This window comes from Mauremys mutica, chromosome 18 (genome assembly GCF_020497125.1).
Source record: "Mauremys mutica isolate MM-2020 ecotype Southern chromosome 18, ASM2049712v1, whole genome shotgun sequence".
In the NCBI taxonomy this organism is placed as follows: Eukaryota; Metazoa; Chordata; order Testudines; family Geoemydidae; genus Mauremys; species Mauremys mutica.
In genome coordinates, this window is record NC_059089.1 from 18,792,745 (window position 1) to 18,809,659 (window position 16,915).

At 44.0% G+C, this 16,915-nt stretch overlaps 1 protein-coding gene across 3 annotated transcripts in view; it reads left to right on the top strand.

Annotated features, from left to right (window-relative positions):
• NUP214 (nucleoporin 214) overlaps positions 1-16,915 on the top strand; it is a 71,250-nt gene that overhangs the window by 38,829 nt on the left and 15,506 nt on the right. For all 3 annotated transcript variants that reach the window (XM_044992689.1, XM_044992687.1, XM_044992688.1), the window contains exons 26-30: positions 774-882; positions 8,967-9,072; positions 11,509-11,576; positions 13,316-15,109; positions 16,641-16,711. In XM_044992689.1, the coding sequence (XP_044848624.1) occupies positions 774-882; positions 8,967-9,072; positions 11,509-11,576; positions 13,316-15,109; positions 16,641-16,711 (2,148 nt within the window). The remainder of the gene's footprint in view (positions 1-773; positions 883-8,966; positions 9,073-11,508; positions 11,577-13,315; positions 15,110-16,640; positions 16,712-16,915) is intronic.

A 16,915-nucleotide genomic window follows, 5' to 3' on the forward strand; every position in this document is an offset into this window, starting at 1 on the left:
CACTCTCAGTTTCAGCTGCTGTTGAATAGGTTGTCTTGTAGTCCTTTTCCACAATCTCTATCCTGCATTCCTTTCAAACCACTGCTTAATCTGTGACCCTGACTGGATAGTGCCAGACATATCTGTATTATGTCTCTTAACTCTACTGCTTTCATATTGTTTTTGAAAATAGCTTGCGGGCTGCAAGTGGCCATGGTCTTACTGCCGCAACAGGGCTGTCTAGTCAGTCTGAAATGAACAATGAGGGAGATAGTGTTAACTGAGTTAATGAACATTCCGAGTTGATGCAAAAACAGAGGCTGGTGGGGAAATCAGGGGGAAGAATAATTCTCCGCATCCAGTATTTTCCATAAAACCTTTCCTACTGGGGGATTAGATGCTACAACAGGTAAATGGTCATCCACATCCCAAAACATGAACATTGTCAGTCTTTGTTCAGGAGAGCCTCAGAACTGCAGTAACAGAGGTTTGCTGGGCTAGATTGGAGACTCATTGGAAGAGTTGAGTTTGGACTCTATTGAGTTTTGTAGAGCTATGTGTGGGCTCACAACTGTAATAGGAAGGGGAATAGTGCAGATGAGGACAGGATGTATTGCTAGTGTTGGCAGGTGCTTTGGCCAGTTTCTCCTAGTTTTAGCTACATATAGTGCTCCTTTCCTTTTTTGGACACCAAATCCACCTCAGAATTACATGGAGTAATTTTTTAAAAAAAAATTCATTATACGCTTGGGCATTGAAGTAATATTTACATTAAGTGGTGTTTGTATTTTTAGGCATCTCTAACCAGCTCACTTAAGGCACAGTCTTCACCTGTATCTGCCTCCATACCATGTACCATCACTACTACAGCTGGTCAAATATCAGCTGGCAACAAAATCTCAGGTCAGTTGTCATTTCTGTTGAGATGGAAACAAAAATGGGAGAAGGCCCATCCTTCATAGCACAGGGGGGGAAAAATCAAGACACTGATTCAACTTCTGTTCACTGGCCTCTTACTATTTCAGTCTAGAGCAGGGGTGGGCAAACTTTTTGGCCTGAGGGCCACATCTGGGTGGGGACATTGCATGCAGTGCCATGAATGTAGGGCTGGGGCAGGGGAATAGGGTTCAGGAGGGGGTGCGGGGTGTGGGAGGGGGCTCAGGGCAGGGAGTCAGGATGTGGGGGGTGTAGGAAGGGTTCAGGGTACGGGCACCAGTCCGGTGCCACTTAACTTGAGCGGCTCCGGGGTCTCAGCGGCACATGGCGGGGCTAAGGCAGGCTCCCTGCCTCCCCTGGCCCTGTGCCATACACCACGTCCCTGCGGCCCCGGTGGGGGCAGAGGGCTCCATGCGTGCGCTGCCCTTGCGGGGCGGTCCCTACCGGTTAAGGAGCCCTCTGCTCTCCTCCCTCCCCACCCCCGGCCACAGAGATGTGGTGCTGGCCGCTTCCGGGAGCAGCGTGAGGCCCACAGCGCCACAGGCGTGGCAATCCTAACGGGCCGGATCTGGCCCGCAGGCCGTAGTTTGCCCACCCCGGTCTAGAGAGAGAGAGAGAGTTTTAAAAGCAAAGGTACAAAAGATAAATGGAACAGCTGCTCAAAACTCAACCCATCCAGATGGTTTTTTGTCTAAAATTCTGCCTTGAAAAAGTTCCTTTTTCATTCTGGAGCCAAGGTGACTACACTTAATATTTAGCTTGTGTGTTCCCTTTAATTGTAAATGTTTGAAGTATCTGAATTGGACACTGGTGTGTTTAAAAAATCAGTTAAAATGGAAGCCTGTTTAGGGCTTGAAAGCGTGGTATGCTCAACTGCACTCTGGGATTTTCACTGCACTGTAGCAGCGTCAACACGAGATGACTTTGGTGCAAGCTGATGCACAAGATTCACACCCTGGCTTGCCATGCAGTAACTTACTATGTAGGCAAGCTCTTAGATTGTGTAAAGAACTTCCACTGAAGTGAGACAATGACATCCTTGTCTAGAGGTAACAGTAATATTATCCCCTGTTAATTTCTGAATTTGTGGGTATTAACCAGAATAACCCCTGCTAGGCAGTTAAGTTACCTAGCTTAAGGGCTACTGCAGACTTCCTTACAATTATCAACTATACCAATAGTTTGAAATATGATCAAGTACACACATACAAATGTTTCAGAGATCAGTGTTAATTTCTACTGTGACCATGCAGAGTTTGGAATTGCCCACATATCTCTATACAATAGTTGTTTGCTGCCTTCAAAAAGAAGATACACATGAATGGACTTTGTGGTTCTGTGTTTAAGGCCTGGTCAACACTACAAACTTAGGTCGACTTAAGTCAGTCTAATAAAGTGTGTGTCTACACTACCAAGTCCCTTCCAGCGCTAAGTGGCCTGTAAAGTCGACTTCTCTACTCCACCTCCGCGAGAGATGTGTAGTGCTTGATTCAACATCCATAGGTCGACATGGGGATAGCGTAGACACCGCATTGTATAATTCGAATGAATTGGCCTCCAGGAGGTGTCCCGCAGTGCTCTGCTGTGACCACTTTGGAGAGCACTTTCAATTCCACTGCCTGTCAGCCAGGTACACAAGAAACAGCCGCTCCTCTGTTAAAGCTCCGGGAGCTTTTGATTTTTCATGTCCTGTTTGATCAGCGTGAAGAGCTTGCCAGCACAGCTGAGCATGGAGACTCAAGGCCGCAAACACTCTCCTGCATGGAGTACACAGGAGGTGTTGGGTTTTACTGCTATGTGGGGAGAAGAGTCTTTACAGGCAGAGCTCCGATCCAGCAGACGAAACAGTGACATCTGTGTCAAGATCATGCGGGGCATAGGGGAGATTGTGCAGGGCATGGGGGAGAAGGACTACACCAGGGACACACAGCAGTGACATGTGAAAATAAAGAAGCTTCGGCAAGCATACCAGAAGACAAGGGAGGCGAACAGTCATTCTGGTTCTGCCCCACAGACATGCCGCTTTTATGAGGAGCTGCATGCAATTCTCGGCAGCGACCCCATCACTACCCCAAAACGCTCCGTAGATACCTCCCAAGAGCTTCGGGCGTCCTCGAGCAACAACAAGGAGGATATTGTTGAGGAGGATAAGAATGTGAGGCAGGCAAGTGGAGGATCCATTCTCCCTGACAGACAAGAATTGTTTTTAACGCTGGAGCCCATCCCTACACAGGACCAGTTAGCGGCAGAGCATGATGCTGGGAAAGGTACCTCTGGTGAATACACATTTCCAGTCAAACTCTAGGGGTTACATGCCATTATTTTTTTGTTTAATTGGAACAAAAAAGTAGGTGGTGTAGGTATTAGTTGCCACTCCAGCTATGCAGTGGGTGCTGTCTGAAAAAGACTCTTTATGTGCATGGGGATGGCCCGAGAATCCTCCATGGAGATCTCTAGGAAGCTTTCATGGAGGTACTCTGCAATCCTTTGGAGAAGGTTTCTGGGAAGGTCTGCCTTATTTCGTCCACCACGGTAGGACACTTTCCCACGCCACTCCAGTACTAACTCTGCTGTCATCATTGCAGCACACAGGATTGCAGCATAAGGACCAGTTCTGTATCCAGATGTTTGCAACATCTGCTCCTTTGCCTCCTCTTTTACCCTAAGGAGAGTGATATCGCATAGGCTCACCTAGAGGAAACGGGGGAAGCTTTCAATGCTAGCCCTTAAACCACAGACAATTCAACCAATAATCCACCCCCCGTTTGGTGAAATATGGGTGTCACAACCACACTTTCCCAAACGTGCCGTGGTTGTGATTGGAAGGGATCACCATGTGTTGCAAGCAACATTGGAAAGAAAAAGGGAAGGGGGTGATTGCCTCCCTCCCCCCTCACCGACCCGTAAAATAGTTTGTAAATAACCAAACTAATTGGAGGGCTTTACCCTCGTGCCTGTCCTCAAGCACCATCCGGGTTGCTGGGGGAAAGGGGGCTTTTTTCAGGTTCCAACCTGTGATCCCAAGGATATTATCACACAAGCAGCAACACAAGACCTCTCGCCCATGCCTCATGGCCTTACTCACCATGGCTGGAGCAGCAAACAGTCTCTTGCAATAGCCAGCGGTTGTGATTACGTTGTGGCTTCAAGGTGTATTTTTGTTTTAAAAAAAAAAAAACACCAGAAATTATGCACGCACTGTCAATGCTATCCTTGTGCATTGCATTCCTTGCAGCTGAAACCTTGTCCATTGGCACATCCTCCACGCCAGGGCAGAGACTTTTCCAGATTAGAAGGCAGAAAAAAGACGACTTGGGAGGACATGTTCAATAAGTTAATGTGCGCCTCTGAGCGTGACAAGACAGAGCTCAGAGCATGGAGGATTACGCTGTCCGAGAACCTAGACATGGACAGGGAGGACAGAAGAGCATGCAGGGAAAAAGAGCGTGCCACGCAGAAAGAGATGCTGCGGATTATGAAGGAGCAATCAGACATGTTGAGGTTCAAGAAAGGCAACTGGATGCTAGAGTCCTTCTGCAGCCTATGCTGAACCTGCTGCCATCATCGCCCAGTTCTACATCCTCCTCCCCCAAAAGTCCTATGAGGCGGGGTGCGGGGAGGAGAGGGAGTTTGGTATCCCTTGCATTCAAAACCAGGCGAGGGTACAAGGACCAGAAGGCGCCCATTCCCATACCTTCGATTATTATTGCAGTGCATCTGTAAGCAAGCTTTCCTTGTTTCTCCCCAGTGTTATCAGCCCTTTTGCCTGAGGTTCTTACTTTTCTTTGCTGTCTCTGTGTTTGTGTGCATTATAAAACTTAATGGATAGAGGAGAAAAGGCTCTTTATTCATTCAACATGTGGTGGTTGGTGGGGGTGGAGTTTACAGGGGAGAAAATGCAATGGAGGAGACAGTTTGGTAAGGAGCAACACAGATAAGTGTCACATTACTCTGACTCATTGCTGAAATTTGATTTCAAAGCCTCACAGAGATGCAGAGCCCTTCTTCTCATTGTCCTGGTGTGTGGCTGCTCAAAATTGGCTGTCAAGTGATCTGCCTCAACCCCCCATCTGAGTGGAAACTTTTCTCCCTTTATTTCACTGATATGATGGAGCACACAGCAGACAGCAATAACAATGGAGATATTCATTTCACTGAGGTCTAACCTAGTAAGCAACCACCACCAGCGACCTTTTAAACATCCAAAGGCACATTCCATCACCATTCTGCACTTGCTCAGCCTGTGGTTGAACTGGTCCTTATTGGTGTCCAGGCTGCTGGTGTATGGCTTCATGAGCCATGGGAGTAAGGGGTAGGCTGGGTCTCTCAGGATCATGATTGGCATTTTAATATCATCAATGATTATTTTGCAATCTGGAAAGAAAGTCCCTGCTTGCAGCTTTCTGAACAGACCTGTGTTCCTAAAGATGCACGCATCACGTACCTTTTCCAACCATCCCATGTTGATGTTGGTGAAATAGCCCCCGTGATCCACCAGCACTTGCAACACCATTGAGAAGTATCCCTTTTGGTTCATATACTCTTTGGCAAGGTGGTCTGGTGCTGAGATAGGGATATACATTCCATCTATCACCCCACCACTGTTAGGGAACCCCATGGCGTCAAAACCATCCACTATGTCCTGCACGTTGCCCAGAGTCACTACCGTTCTTAGCAAAAGTCTGTTAATGACCCTGCAAACTTGAATCACAACAGATCCCACGGTAGATTTACCCACTGCAAATTGATGCCCCACTGACCGGCAGCAGTCTGGCATTGCAAGCTTCCACAGAACTGTTGCCACTTGCTTCTCCGCTGTCAGAGCAGCTGTCATTTTAGTATTGTTGTGCTTCAAGGCTGGGGAATGCTCTTCACACAGTTCCTGGAAAATGGCCTTATACATTCAAAAGTTCTGCAGCCACTGCTCATCATCCCATAGCTACATAATGAAGAGGTCCCACGAGTCAGTGCTTGTTTCCCAGGCCCAGAAACGGCGTTCAGCCGTGTCAAGGTGATGCATGACTGTTGCCAGCAACTGTAAATTGCTCCGCTCCATCTTCCAGCAGAGCTGCTTGCATGGCATCACATTGTTCCATGCTGCGACTCCTGTATTGGCTGTGTAAATACTGCAGGATAAGACACTGGGAGTTTGTAATGTTCACAACAACAGTGTACAGCTGAGCGGGGTCCATGCTTATCGTGCTATGGCATCTGCGCAGGCACCCAGACTTACAAAAAAGGCTTGGTTTGTTTGCCATTGATTTCAGGGAGGGGGGGAGGCGGCAAGTGCATAATAGGAGGCTAGTGCCATGTTTCCATAACCATCCGTGACAATGTTTTGGTCCTATAAGGCATTGCAAGCCCAACCCAAAATTCCACTCAGCTACGTGTACTGTGTGATAGCTTCCACAGTACAGTGCTTCGTGCATCAATGCAAGCCCGGCTAATGAGGATGCACTCCTCCGACCCAGTGAGCACAGTGTGAACATGCAGGTTCGACTTGCTTAAATCGAAGGCTCGATGTCGACTTACATAAAGTTGACTTAAGTTTGTAGTGTAGACGTGGCCTAAGAGTGAAGAAGTGATGGGTAGTAGGTGGGCATTAATCTGTTCTACTGTAGCTACCTAGTTCAACCATCTGGTATGGTATCTAGGCCGAAAGAGGAACCTGGCAAGCAGTTGGCACATAGCACTCTGATACCTGGAACTCGGCAGTTCTGGGTTAGTTATTAGAAAATGAGACAAGGCTATTTCGTTGCAAATGGCTTTAAATAGTAGTTGAATGTACTTCAGCATGAATTAATCACTAATCCATTTGACTGCACCGTTGGTTTTCTATGACTTCTGAGGTTTGTGCTCAGATGTGATCAAAGCGACTGTCAAACGTTTTCTCCCTCCTGGCTCTTCTGGCTTTTGCATATCAGTTTGGGGATACTCTAGAGACTGTTAATCAGCGTTGTTTTTCAGTGCACAACTAAATCATATCTAGAAATTCGTATGAAGGGACTGCTAGAAGAATTATGAAATATGGTGTAGAAAAGGGATTCATGGAGTAGGAAGAAGCAGAAAAATCCCCACAATGTTACTTGTCTCCTGCGTTATTCAGTTCAACCTTTTTTCTGTTGTAAAAATTAGATAAAAGTAAATAACTAGATAAGTGTGTGCATGCTTGCAAAGATTAGGATTAGAGTGAGCCTTCTGTGTGGAGCAAGACATCTTTCTGAAGTTATACCAGACTAGAATCCCTCTCCACTCCTCTGTTAATTGTTTCCAGTGACTTCTCAATAGCAGCTCTGGCTTCTCCATTTCCTTGGTGCCAAGAGGATTCAAAATAAGGAGCCATCTTGCTCTTAAGAAATAATGGTTAAGAGCAGTTAAAACTTGGAGGGGTTGGGGTTTTTTTTTTTGTTTTTTGGGAGGGGGTTGGATCTAGGTTCTTCAAGTAGTAAGAGCCTGTAGCCTCTGAAAAGTCAGTACACCGCTACCCCGCTATAACGTGACCCGATATAACAAGGGTTTGCATATAGCGTGGTAGCAGCAGGGCTCTGGCGGCACTTTAAAGGATCCAGGGGCTCTAGCTGCTGCGGGGAGCCCCAAGCACTTTAAGTCACCACCGGAGCCCTGCCGCCGCTACCCCAGGTCTGTGGGAGTGGGGCTGGGCTGGTGATTTAAAGGGCCCGGGCTCCCCGCAGAGGTCAGAGCTCTTTAAATCACCGCCTGAGCCCTGCCGCTGCTACCCTGGGGCTGCAGCAGCAGGGCCCGCCAGCGATTTAAAGGGCCATGGGCTGCTGCGGGGAGCCCCGGACCCTTTAAATCACCCCTGGAGCCCTGCTGCTGCTACCCCGGGCTGCGGCAGCAGGGCTTGCTGGCGATTTAAAGGGCCTGGGGCTCCCCGTGGCCGGAGCCCCGGGCTCTTTAAATCACTGCTGCAGCCCTGCAACCGCTACCCCGATATAACAGCGTTTCACTTATAACGTGGCAGGGATTTTTGGCTCCCCATGACTGCGTTATACTGGGATAGTGGTGTATTTAGAAGAACTATCTTTTTTTGTTAGGCAGATCACCTAGTACTCATCCTTTCCCGCCATAGACAAGAATACCTCAAACCACAGTATCACTCAAGATTGTTCAGTTATATGTAGCTTGAGAATTCCAAATTAGTACCCCTTTTCCCTCTAACAAAATGGTAAAATGGGACGGGGTTGAGAAGATTAAGAATTACAGTGATGCTTGCTTGTTTCACTGTATAAAGAAAAGAGGAAATCAGTGGTGGCACGAGGAGTTGATCTTCACGCATGCGTTAGATAGCAGTGCTTGAAATGGGTGTGGGGTTTTATAAAACCTCTTGCATAAATTTCTGAAATCCATTGCATCGTTGATGCACATGAAATATTCTCTTTAATCCATAGATGTAGGTTGCTTCTTAATCAGAGAATAGAGCTAATAAAAGTAGTCAGGAACCGCATTTCACATAACAAAACAATACATAAAAAAAGAACACGAACCTCTTAAAATGTTAGTTGAAAATGTCAGATGTTGAATTTGATAGTACCTTCTCTGTATTTGAACACTGGTTGTTATGGTGATGGTTTCAGGAAGGAATACTGTCAAGGATTTCTTGGTAGATTTTGTTTGCGCTATAATATTTATTATCTTATGAGAGAATGTGACCATTAACTTTGCTCCTAGTCAAATACAATAGCATTAATGCTTTTATGTATAAGTGTCAAATAAAATAAAACTGAAATGCACTTCCTGAGGATATGATGTTAGAATTTTGCAAGACTTTTGTTTTCTGTTGTGTTTCCAGTTTGTGCAATAGGACACTGTGTGTGTGTGTGTGTGTGTGTGTGTGTGTAATGCTCTTTTCCTTTTGATACTGCACATGGTCCATCAGATATGTGAGAACACTGCTGGGCTTGGCCTAAAATTCTCTAGCCACAGTACATGACATGAAAGGCCTATACTTAGGGGGACCTGAAGGTGAAAAGATGATTCACTGGTTTTGTATGTGCTGTTTCCTGCAACTTTTGTTGTTCTTGTAACCCTAGGGCAAGGGACAGCAAAAGCAGTTGCAGCTGTGACCTCTCCTACAGTGACTTCAACTCCAGTGGCTGCTGCACAGTTTAACCAGACATTTTCATTCTCTTCATTGGGGTCTGTTATGAGCCTTTTTATTTCTGTATGATATATCTTCTAAGTACTATAATGCTTCTACAGCAAATAATATTGGTGAGCTATGTAGCAATGAAAAATAGCTACTGTAATTATAAAAATTTTCCATCAGTATGTGTGTAATTGAAGCTAATGGCTCCAGTCAAGGGCTTGGCAAGGCTGATGTGCTTCATAGAAGGGCTACATAAGCAAGGTTAGAAGAGCTGTGGGAATTTGGCACAATTTTATTTTGCTGTGAACATTCTCCATCAGGAAAAGTGGATGAGGAATTCTGTTCATAGGTTTTGGGTGGCTGGTTGGCAGCATGGCATTAGCTGGGTTGTGGAAAACTTATACAATTCTAGGAACCTCCGAATACGTTGGGTTAAAATCCAAGGGTTTAATTGAGGTGGTAAATGTGGTGGTATATTTAGTGGTTAAAGCACCAACCTGATGGTCAGGCAAACTGAATTCACTCTCTGCCTCCCAAACGTGCAGCAGAGACACCGCTCTCTCTACCTATGTGCTTAGCAGTGTAGAGCAGAGTGCTCCCCTTGGAGGGGGGCAGAAAAAAACATGTCGGGGGCTAGTCACTTCTCTGTGAAGAAGACCAAGACAAAATGGATCTGGCTTTCTTATCACCTCTTTATCCAGCCAGGGCAGAGAAGTAACAGTGGAGCTTTTCCTAGAAGCTAGGACAAGAACATGAGAGAATGAACCTTCAAATCATCAGCTCTTAGCTGTTGAGAAGGCCTGAAGTTTCCTCTTCCAGAGGCTAAAATTGAGAGGCAGGGAATCGGGACTATCCTTGTAACCTTTGCTGATAGGTTTTATTCTCCAGTTAATTTTTCTAACCCTGGATTATACAGATGGGGTCCATTACAAAAGGGAGGATGTACATGCTAACAAGGTTCTGATACACACAAGCACTGAAATTTCCACTTATGGCTGGAAATCTGGACAGACAGTCCAGTTTGAACTCACTGAAGTTAAAAAAGACACAACAGCATGAATGCCATATTGTGACTTGAAAAGTAATCCACTCATGGAGGTGACTACAGTCCCAATGCCATCTGGTGACTTCTGTTACATAAGCAATAACACACAGTGAGGCATGTGTTACAATGAGATAAAAGCATGGTGTTATCACGTTTATTCTAAAATGCTTAAAAAAAAATTATAAACATATATATTTTTTAAATGTACTTGGTGAAGGCAGGTAAAATAGATATTCTGTGCGTATTTACCATTCAAGTTAATTTTTTTGAAGCAGGTGTAGGCAAGTATTTTAAAACAGAGGTTTGGGAATTCCCTTTCCCGAGTTCTGTTGCAGACTGCCACTTCTCCTATGATTTTAGTCTCTTAATCCCTCTTGCCTTAGTTTATTAATCTGTATGTTGGGTATAACACGTAAGCTCTTTGACTTATTGCACTCTTCAAAGGACCCAGGTATTTAATCTTTAAAGGAGGAAGTTGAAAATTGGATATAAAAGAGAAAATCAAAAACCCTCTCAAGTTACAGCCCCCTTGTCAGAGCCTAGAGTGTATCCGCTGGATGTAGAGCCTCTGTGATTGTGCCAGCAGAGTGTAATGAAACAACCCAGACTTTCTCCTAAAGCTGCAGCAGCAGCATCTGTCTCAGAGACTCAGGGTGAAGTGGCCAGAATGCTGAAATTCCTGTAGGCTTTTAGGTTCCCTGAAGGATCACAGACCTCATTATGCTGGCTTTATTCTGTATTCAGCTAAAACTAGATTAAAATATATTTCAAGAATTCCTCTCCTTACAAACAAAGTATGTTTGTATTATTAACTGAGTTGTGGAAATAATCTTTTAATGTATATAATGTGGATGGTTTCCTCCTTCATGAGTGGTAGTAAAGTGCATATAATTATCCCATAAGTCTATATCTATCTAGCTATGTCTATATCCATATAGATATAAAAAAAATCATTTGGCTTTAAGGCTGTCACTTGATTTTAAATAAATCCATGTGCTTCCTGTAGCTGCTGCTGCCATTAGTCTCTACCAGATCCATTTTCTGCTGAGTCAACTTGTTGTATGGAGCCTTTCCTAACAGTGAATGGAAGAGAGGAGCGAAACAGCAGAGGAGAAAGGACATGGGAAGATGAAGTGGTCAGAAGGGTCTTGAATTGAACTGAACTCTTACTGTCTATAATTTTCTAAGAGCTTTGTCATATGTAGGGAAACAAATGTAAGCCATTCTCCCTGCATGTGTCAACTGCTGTACAGAAGTATTTCCAGTCATAACAGGTTTGCAGGAGGGAAGCAGGGATACATACACCCACGTACACAAATCCTGATTTTGTACACCTCTGTGCTGGGAATCTGGGTTTCACTGGCTGTGTTAGTCATGAGGAAGGAAGTATTAATACTATATAAACTAAATATCTTCTGTCCCTTTTTCTTTTTGTCCCTAGGACTGGGTTTAATTTTGGTGCGGCCACATCCACTGCATCAACACCACCCAGCCTTTCTGCCTCACAAGGTAAATTATGTGAAGTGTGAAATAACATCTTTTCTATTTTTCCTCTAGATGAATATTTGCCTTTTCCATGCATACAATTCTTGTGTTCTGTTGCTGCTTTTTTGTTAAAACTGCAGTAGTTGCAATAATATTGTGTTTTGTATCCATATGCTGGATTAAGCCATGTAATATGCAGGAATCCAGGCCACGTGCCTTTCAATTAAGAGTAAGCAAAATATTTGTTCCCAAGAATATCTAGTGAAGTATTAGCACATGAAAAGGGCAGTATCTGAAATTTCCTCTACTATCTTTAATCTGCAGGCTTTAAAATGGCATAGGTACAGGTGGCTGGCTTCCTAGTGCCAGCAGCCTTAAGTAGAACATGTATATGGTGAGTGATTTGGAACGATTTATAGCTGCATGCTTCTCAGAAGCTGATGTGAAAAACAGGCAGGCTGCCTCTCCTACTTAATCCTTTGGTAGATCATATTTACCAGTAACTACCTGGATGGAAGAGCCCCTGCTGTATCAGTGTGCAATTATTCCATCTCTTGCAAGGGGGAAGAACTGATTTAATTTAATCTTCCACTTCCAGATCAAGATCTTACAAATTTGGATAAATAACGGTGGTGAAGGGGGATTGGAAGGTTCAACAGGCCTAATGAACTATTTGTAGTGCTCTGCATTACACATGAGTAATTTCAGTTCCTCAAGATACTTTCCCTGGATCAGCAAGAGTACCCTAGCCTTGGTTAGCTATTTATGGTGGAGATGGGAATTGAGTGAAGAAAATTGGTAAAGACCTTAAAGTTTCATGAGGAAATAAGTCCTACTAAATCAATGTCTGTTTCTAGTATATATTAGTCTGTATCACTTTGACCTTTTAATTTATTTTTTAAAATATGGGTCAGTAAGGGCAGAGAATAGAAATTAGGGCTTCTCAATCTTGCTCTCTCTCTGGTCCCAAAACTACTTGGTCTTTTTATTGGCTGATTCCCATGTCAAGTCTCTTATGCTCTGTCTAAATACCACAAAACTAATAGATAATTTAAGCATATTGTACCATATTTGTATGTCCAAAGTAGGCATATAAATGTGATGAAATATATAAAATATACAATCATACTGAAAATTTTCTGCATACTAAATTGCACATTCTGATAACTATATACTGAATAAATGTTATTACATTTGAGAGCTTTTCTTCAGTATTTCAAAGATTATAATAGACTAGGTAAAAGTGGCTAATGCTCTCTATATAGCTAAGATTTTATATAAAAAGACTTAATTCTGTAGAAAACTTTGCAACTTCCAGAAAACAGCTTTGTGACCCAACCTTAGCTGAGAGCCACTGCTTTAGACTACCAGTTCTTCACTGCATGGCAGAACTTTTTGCTAAGTACATAAAGGGTATAAAAAGTGGAGGTAACTGCAAGATGTACTGTAGTAAAGAGAGTGGGCTTTTTAGTTAGATAATTATAACTGTTGAAAAATGAAGGAAGTAAGAGCACGTACAATGGCTATAACCCTATCTATAATGAAATGGGCCTCAGATATAGCCATTGTTACCCTCATGAAAGCAGGGCTTGAGAAAGTGGCAGGTATAGTTAATCATCTGATAGTCATGAGACTAAAGTCTTTGAGGTAGGAGCATTTTCTTCATACCTGTCTGTAAAGCACTCAGCATGCTGGTCCTATACAGATTGATAAATGAGCATTGCAACCTGTAACTCATTTTAATTCCTTTTATGTCTCTGTAGCAGTGACAGCCCCTGCTAAAGAGTCAAGTCAGCCTGATGCATTTTCACTTGGTGGGGGTACTAAATTTGGAACAGTTCCTGAGAGCTCATTTACCTTTGGGTCCACCAAGCCAGCCAACATTTCAGGAGTCTCCATGACGAGTGGCTCTTCTGTAGATGCCACCCAGACGAACAGCAAACCTGCTCCGTCTGCCACTTCTTCTGTTCCCTCCACAACCTCTGGCAAACTGGAAGTCCTTCCATCAAAGCCAGGAGATAATTTATTTCAGAGTAATATGGCTGGGGAAACTCTTGGGAGCTTCTCAGGATTAAGGGTTGGTCAAGCAGATGATAATACCAAAGTCAATGTTAAAGCTCCATCTACCAACATTGCTGGTGGACAGCCAACTAAAACATCCACAATACCTTCTGGATTTACCTTTAACAGCCCTCTGCAGTTAGGGAAACCTGCGGAAGCCGCTTCAACATTAGTCATGGCCACCAGTACAGCATCCACATCAGTCAGCACAAATACTACAGGCAGCATATTTGGCAATGCCCAGTTAACCAGCACCGGGTCTTCTGGGGTATTTAGTCTTGGAGGATCTTCAGGTGGCAGCAAGCCTGCTTTTTCATTTGGCCTTCCACAAGCAAACAGTATCACATCCGCCTCTGTACCTGCAACTCTCTCCACTTCAGCATCCCTGTCATTTGAAAGTCTTTTGAGTTCAGCACCAACTGCTGTATCCCCAGCAACTTCTAGTAATGGTGCAGGGGATGTCAAGCTACTACCTTTGTCTGAAAAGCCACCTGAAGTTGAAATACTAACAACTGTGTCTGCACCTCTAACTTCTCAGCCACAAACAACCCAACCACAATTACAGCTGTCCGATTCTGTTAAAGACGAACCTGCTTTATCTCAGTCTATAGCAGGAGATGCAGATGTTACGGGTCCTAGCACCTCCTTGACTCCTTCCACGGATACAATCTCTACAGCTACCTGTGCTACTGAGTCTAAGGCAGAGGCAGTTCCTCCAGTCTCTACCTCTGCCCCACTGGACCAGAACATTTCAGTGACCGCAGCTGCAGCAGATGTTGTCATCGCCCCTTCTGCAGAAATTACAAGCACGTTGGCTACCACCAAGGATATTGATACATCTGTTCAAAGCCCAGCTGCAGGTACTTCTGTATTTGAGACTGTTTCTTCAAGTTCCTCGGTGTTCTCTCAGCCTCCAAATTCCAGTTCTTCTTCCTCGGCCTTTAGTCAGCCTGCTGGTGACACAACCACCACCCCTTCCACTCCTGTTTTTGGACCGCTAACAGCAGCTACCACAGCATCTTCTCCATTTGGTCAACACACCGGCAGCACTGTCTCCACTACTGCAGCTACTACTCAAGTAGCTGGCTCAGGGTTTGGCGCATCTGCTTTTGGCACCACAGCAGCTGCAGGTGGCTTTGGTCAACCAGCCTTTGGGCAAGCACCAGCCTTTGGACAGCCAGCAAGCAGTTCTTCAAGTGGTTTTACCTTCACTCAAACTGGGTTTGGAACAATGCCTGTTTTTGGCCAGCCGGCTTCCTCCACTGCAACTTCAAGCGGTGGGAATGTCTTTGGAGCACCATCTAGCACCAACAGTCCAAGTTCTTTTTCTTTCGGCCAGCCATCTGCCAGCACTGGCGGTGGACTATTCGGGCAAAGCAGTGCTCCAGTTTTTGGGCAGAGTGCTGGCTTTGGACAGGGTGGCTCAGTGTTTGGTAACAACACTCCTGCCACCACCACTACATCATCTTCTGGATTCAGCTTCTGTCAAGCTTCAGGTAAGAGCGAGTGGTGATGATGGGGTAGTCTAGTTAGAATACAGCTGTCAGGTTGAGGTAGGTGAGCAGTATTTCCTAGAAAAAACTAGGACTAATTTTGATGCCTTCTGCTGGCAGTGGACATAGCAACTCCAAAGGAATGTGTGAGACCTGCAGTTGGAAGCTAAACATTTTGCTTTAATCCTAATAGTTTCAGTGGGAGCTCTGTTTGAATAAAGACGTAACAGGTTTAGGTTCCCTTTCCTAACTATCCCTTGACATGATTCTGAGCAGTGTATTGTGCTGCTCATTGACCAATAATTCAAGTGTTTTGGATTCATTGTAGTCTCAAATTACGGAGAATTAAATGGCTATTTAAGGACTTCAGAGCATTACATTAAAGTAAACAGAGATCTAAGGTAAGCCTGTAACAGTGAGGAAATTAATACAGCTGAAGAACCCTCTTAAGTGAACTGTATTGCGTACATGCAGTCAGAGCATATAGATGTACTGTTACATCAGGATCTGAGGGACTAAACCAGATACCTTTAGCCACCCCAGAGCAGTGGGTTAATGAGGAACTAGTCACCTAGCTAAGTATGCTTTTGCTTTATGAAATGTCTTGCAAATAAACAAGGGGGACAATGTGGCTTCAGAGTCCCTGCCTGTGCAGATAAATTGAATATTTACACAGGCCAAAACCTTGTTTGCCAGTCTTTCTCTTGTTACCTATGTTACTAAAGCAAATTGCTTCTCTGTTCAGGCAGGGTTATAGCCTTCTGAGAGCCTTGAATGAAAGGTGCTAAGTGCAAAGTAGTTTTATTGGAAATACATTTTATATAATATTAATTAGACTAATTTAATTATAACAGATGGGACTGTAGGAGACCTGCCTCTTGCATTAACTATAGTAATAAAGAATACTTAAGTCTGGAGGAAGTGAACTCCTGCTAAAGGAAGGTGCTTCTAATTATAGAAACTGCAAATCTTATTACAAAGTATGTATTTAAGTGAACTGGGAAATGGAGTCGGGAGTTCTTTTTAATCAAAACATTTCATTATCTTTAACTGGAATCTTTAGGTAACAAAGCTCAGATCCTCTCTACACGAGGGAAATCAAAATCCTACAGCATTTGTTCATAGATTGCAGCATTACGGTGATGTTAACAGAAATCCAATCGGAAATTCAGTACTGTTAACAGCAGCCCAAACACTAAAACTGATTTTATTTCCTGTTTGTTTTAAATGGGGGAGAGGGGATAATGACTTTCAAATAAAATGTAAATAATATTTACCCTTATGTCTTATACCGTTCATGTGTTGGTATGTACCTAGTCACTCCAGCTCCATTTGGTGGTAACCTTTACAGTATTATAAAGTTAAAACTGAAGTATCATTTAGATCTTGAAGTGCATTGCTCCTTTTTACTGGAGCCTCTGTATTACTCTCTTCTGAGGTACTGAATAGCATTCCCTTTTAAATTGTCTGGTACCATAGTATTGCACAAGATGGAATTATATTGGAGCATCTTTTCCCTTTCTTCTTTGGCCAGGTTTTGGTTCCAGCAACACAGGTTCCGTGTTTGGACAGGCAGCCAACACTGGGGGCACTGTCTTTGGCCAGGTAACTACTATGTGTGTTGTCTCTGTGTACGTGGCAGGGCCCTGTACTTGCAAATAGACTGGTCCAAATAACTTTGGTTGTATCTAGCAAAATAGAACCTGTTTTATAGTCAATAAATAAAAACTATCCGAGGCTGTATCAGTAATGTTTGATTATTCAGGGATGTACCACTGTGGCATCTGAGTGAGAGGACATAGCCGCTGG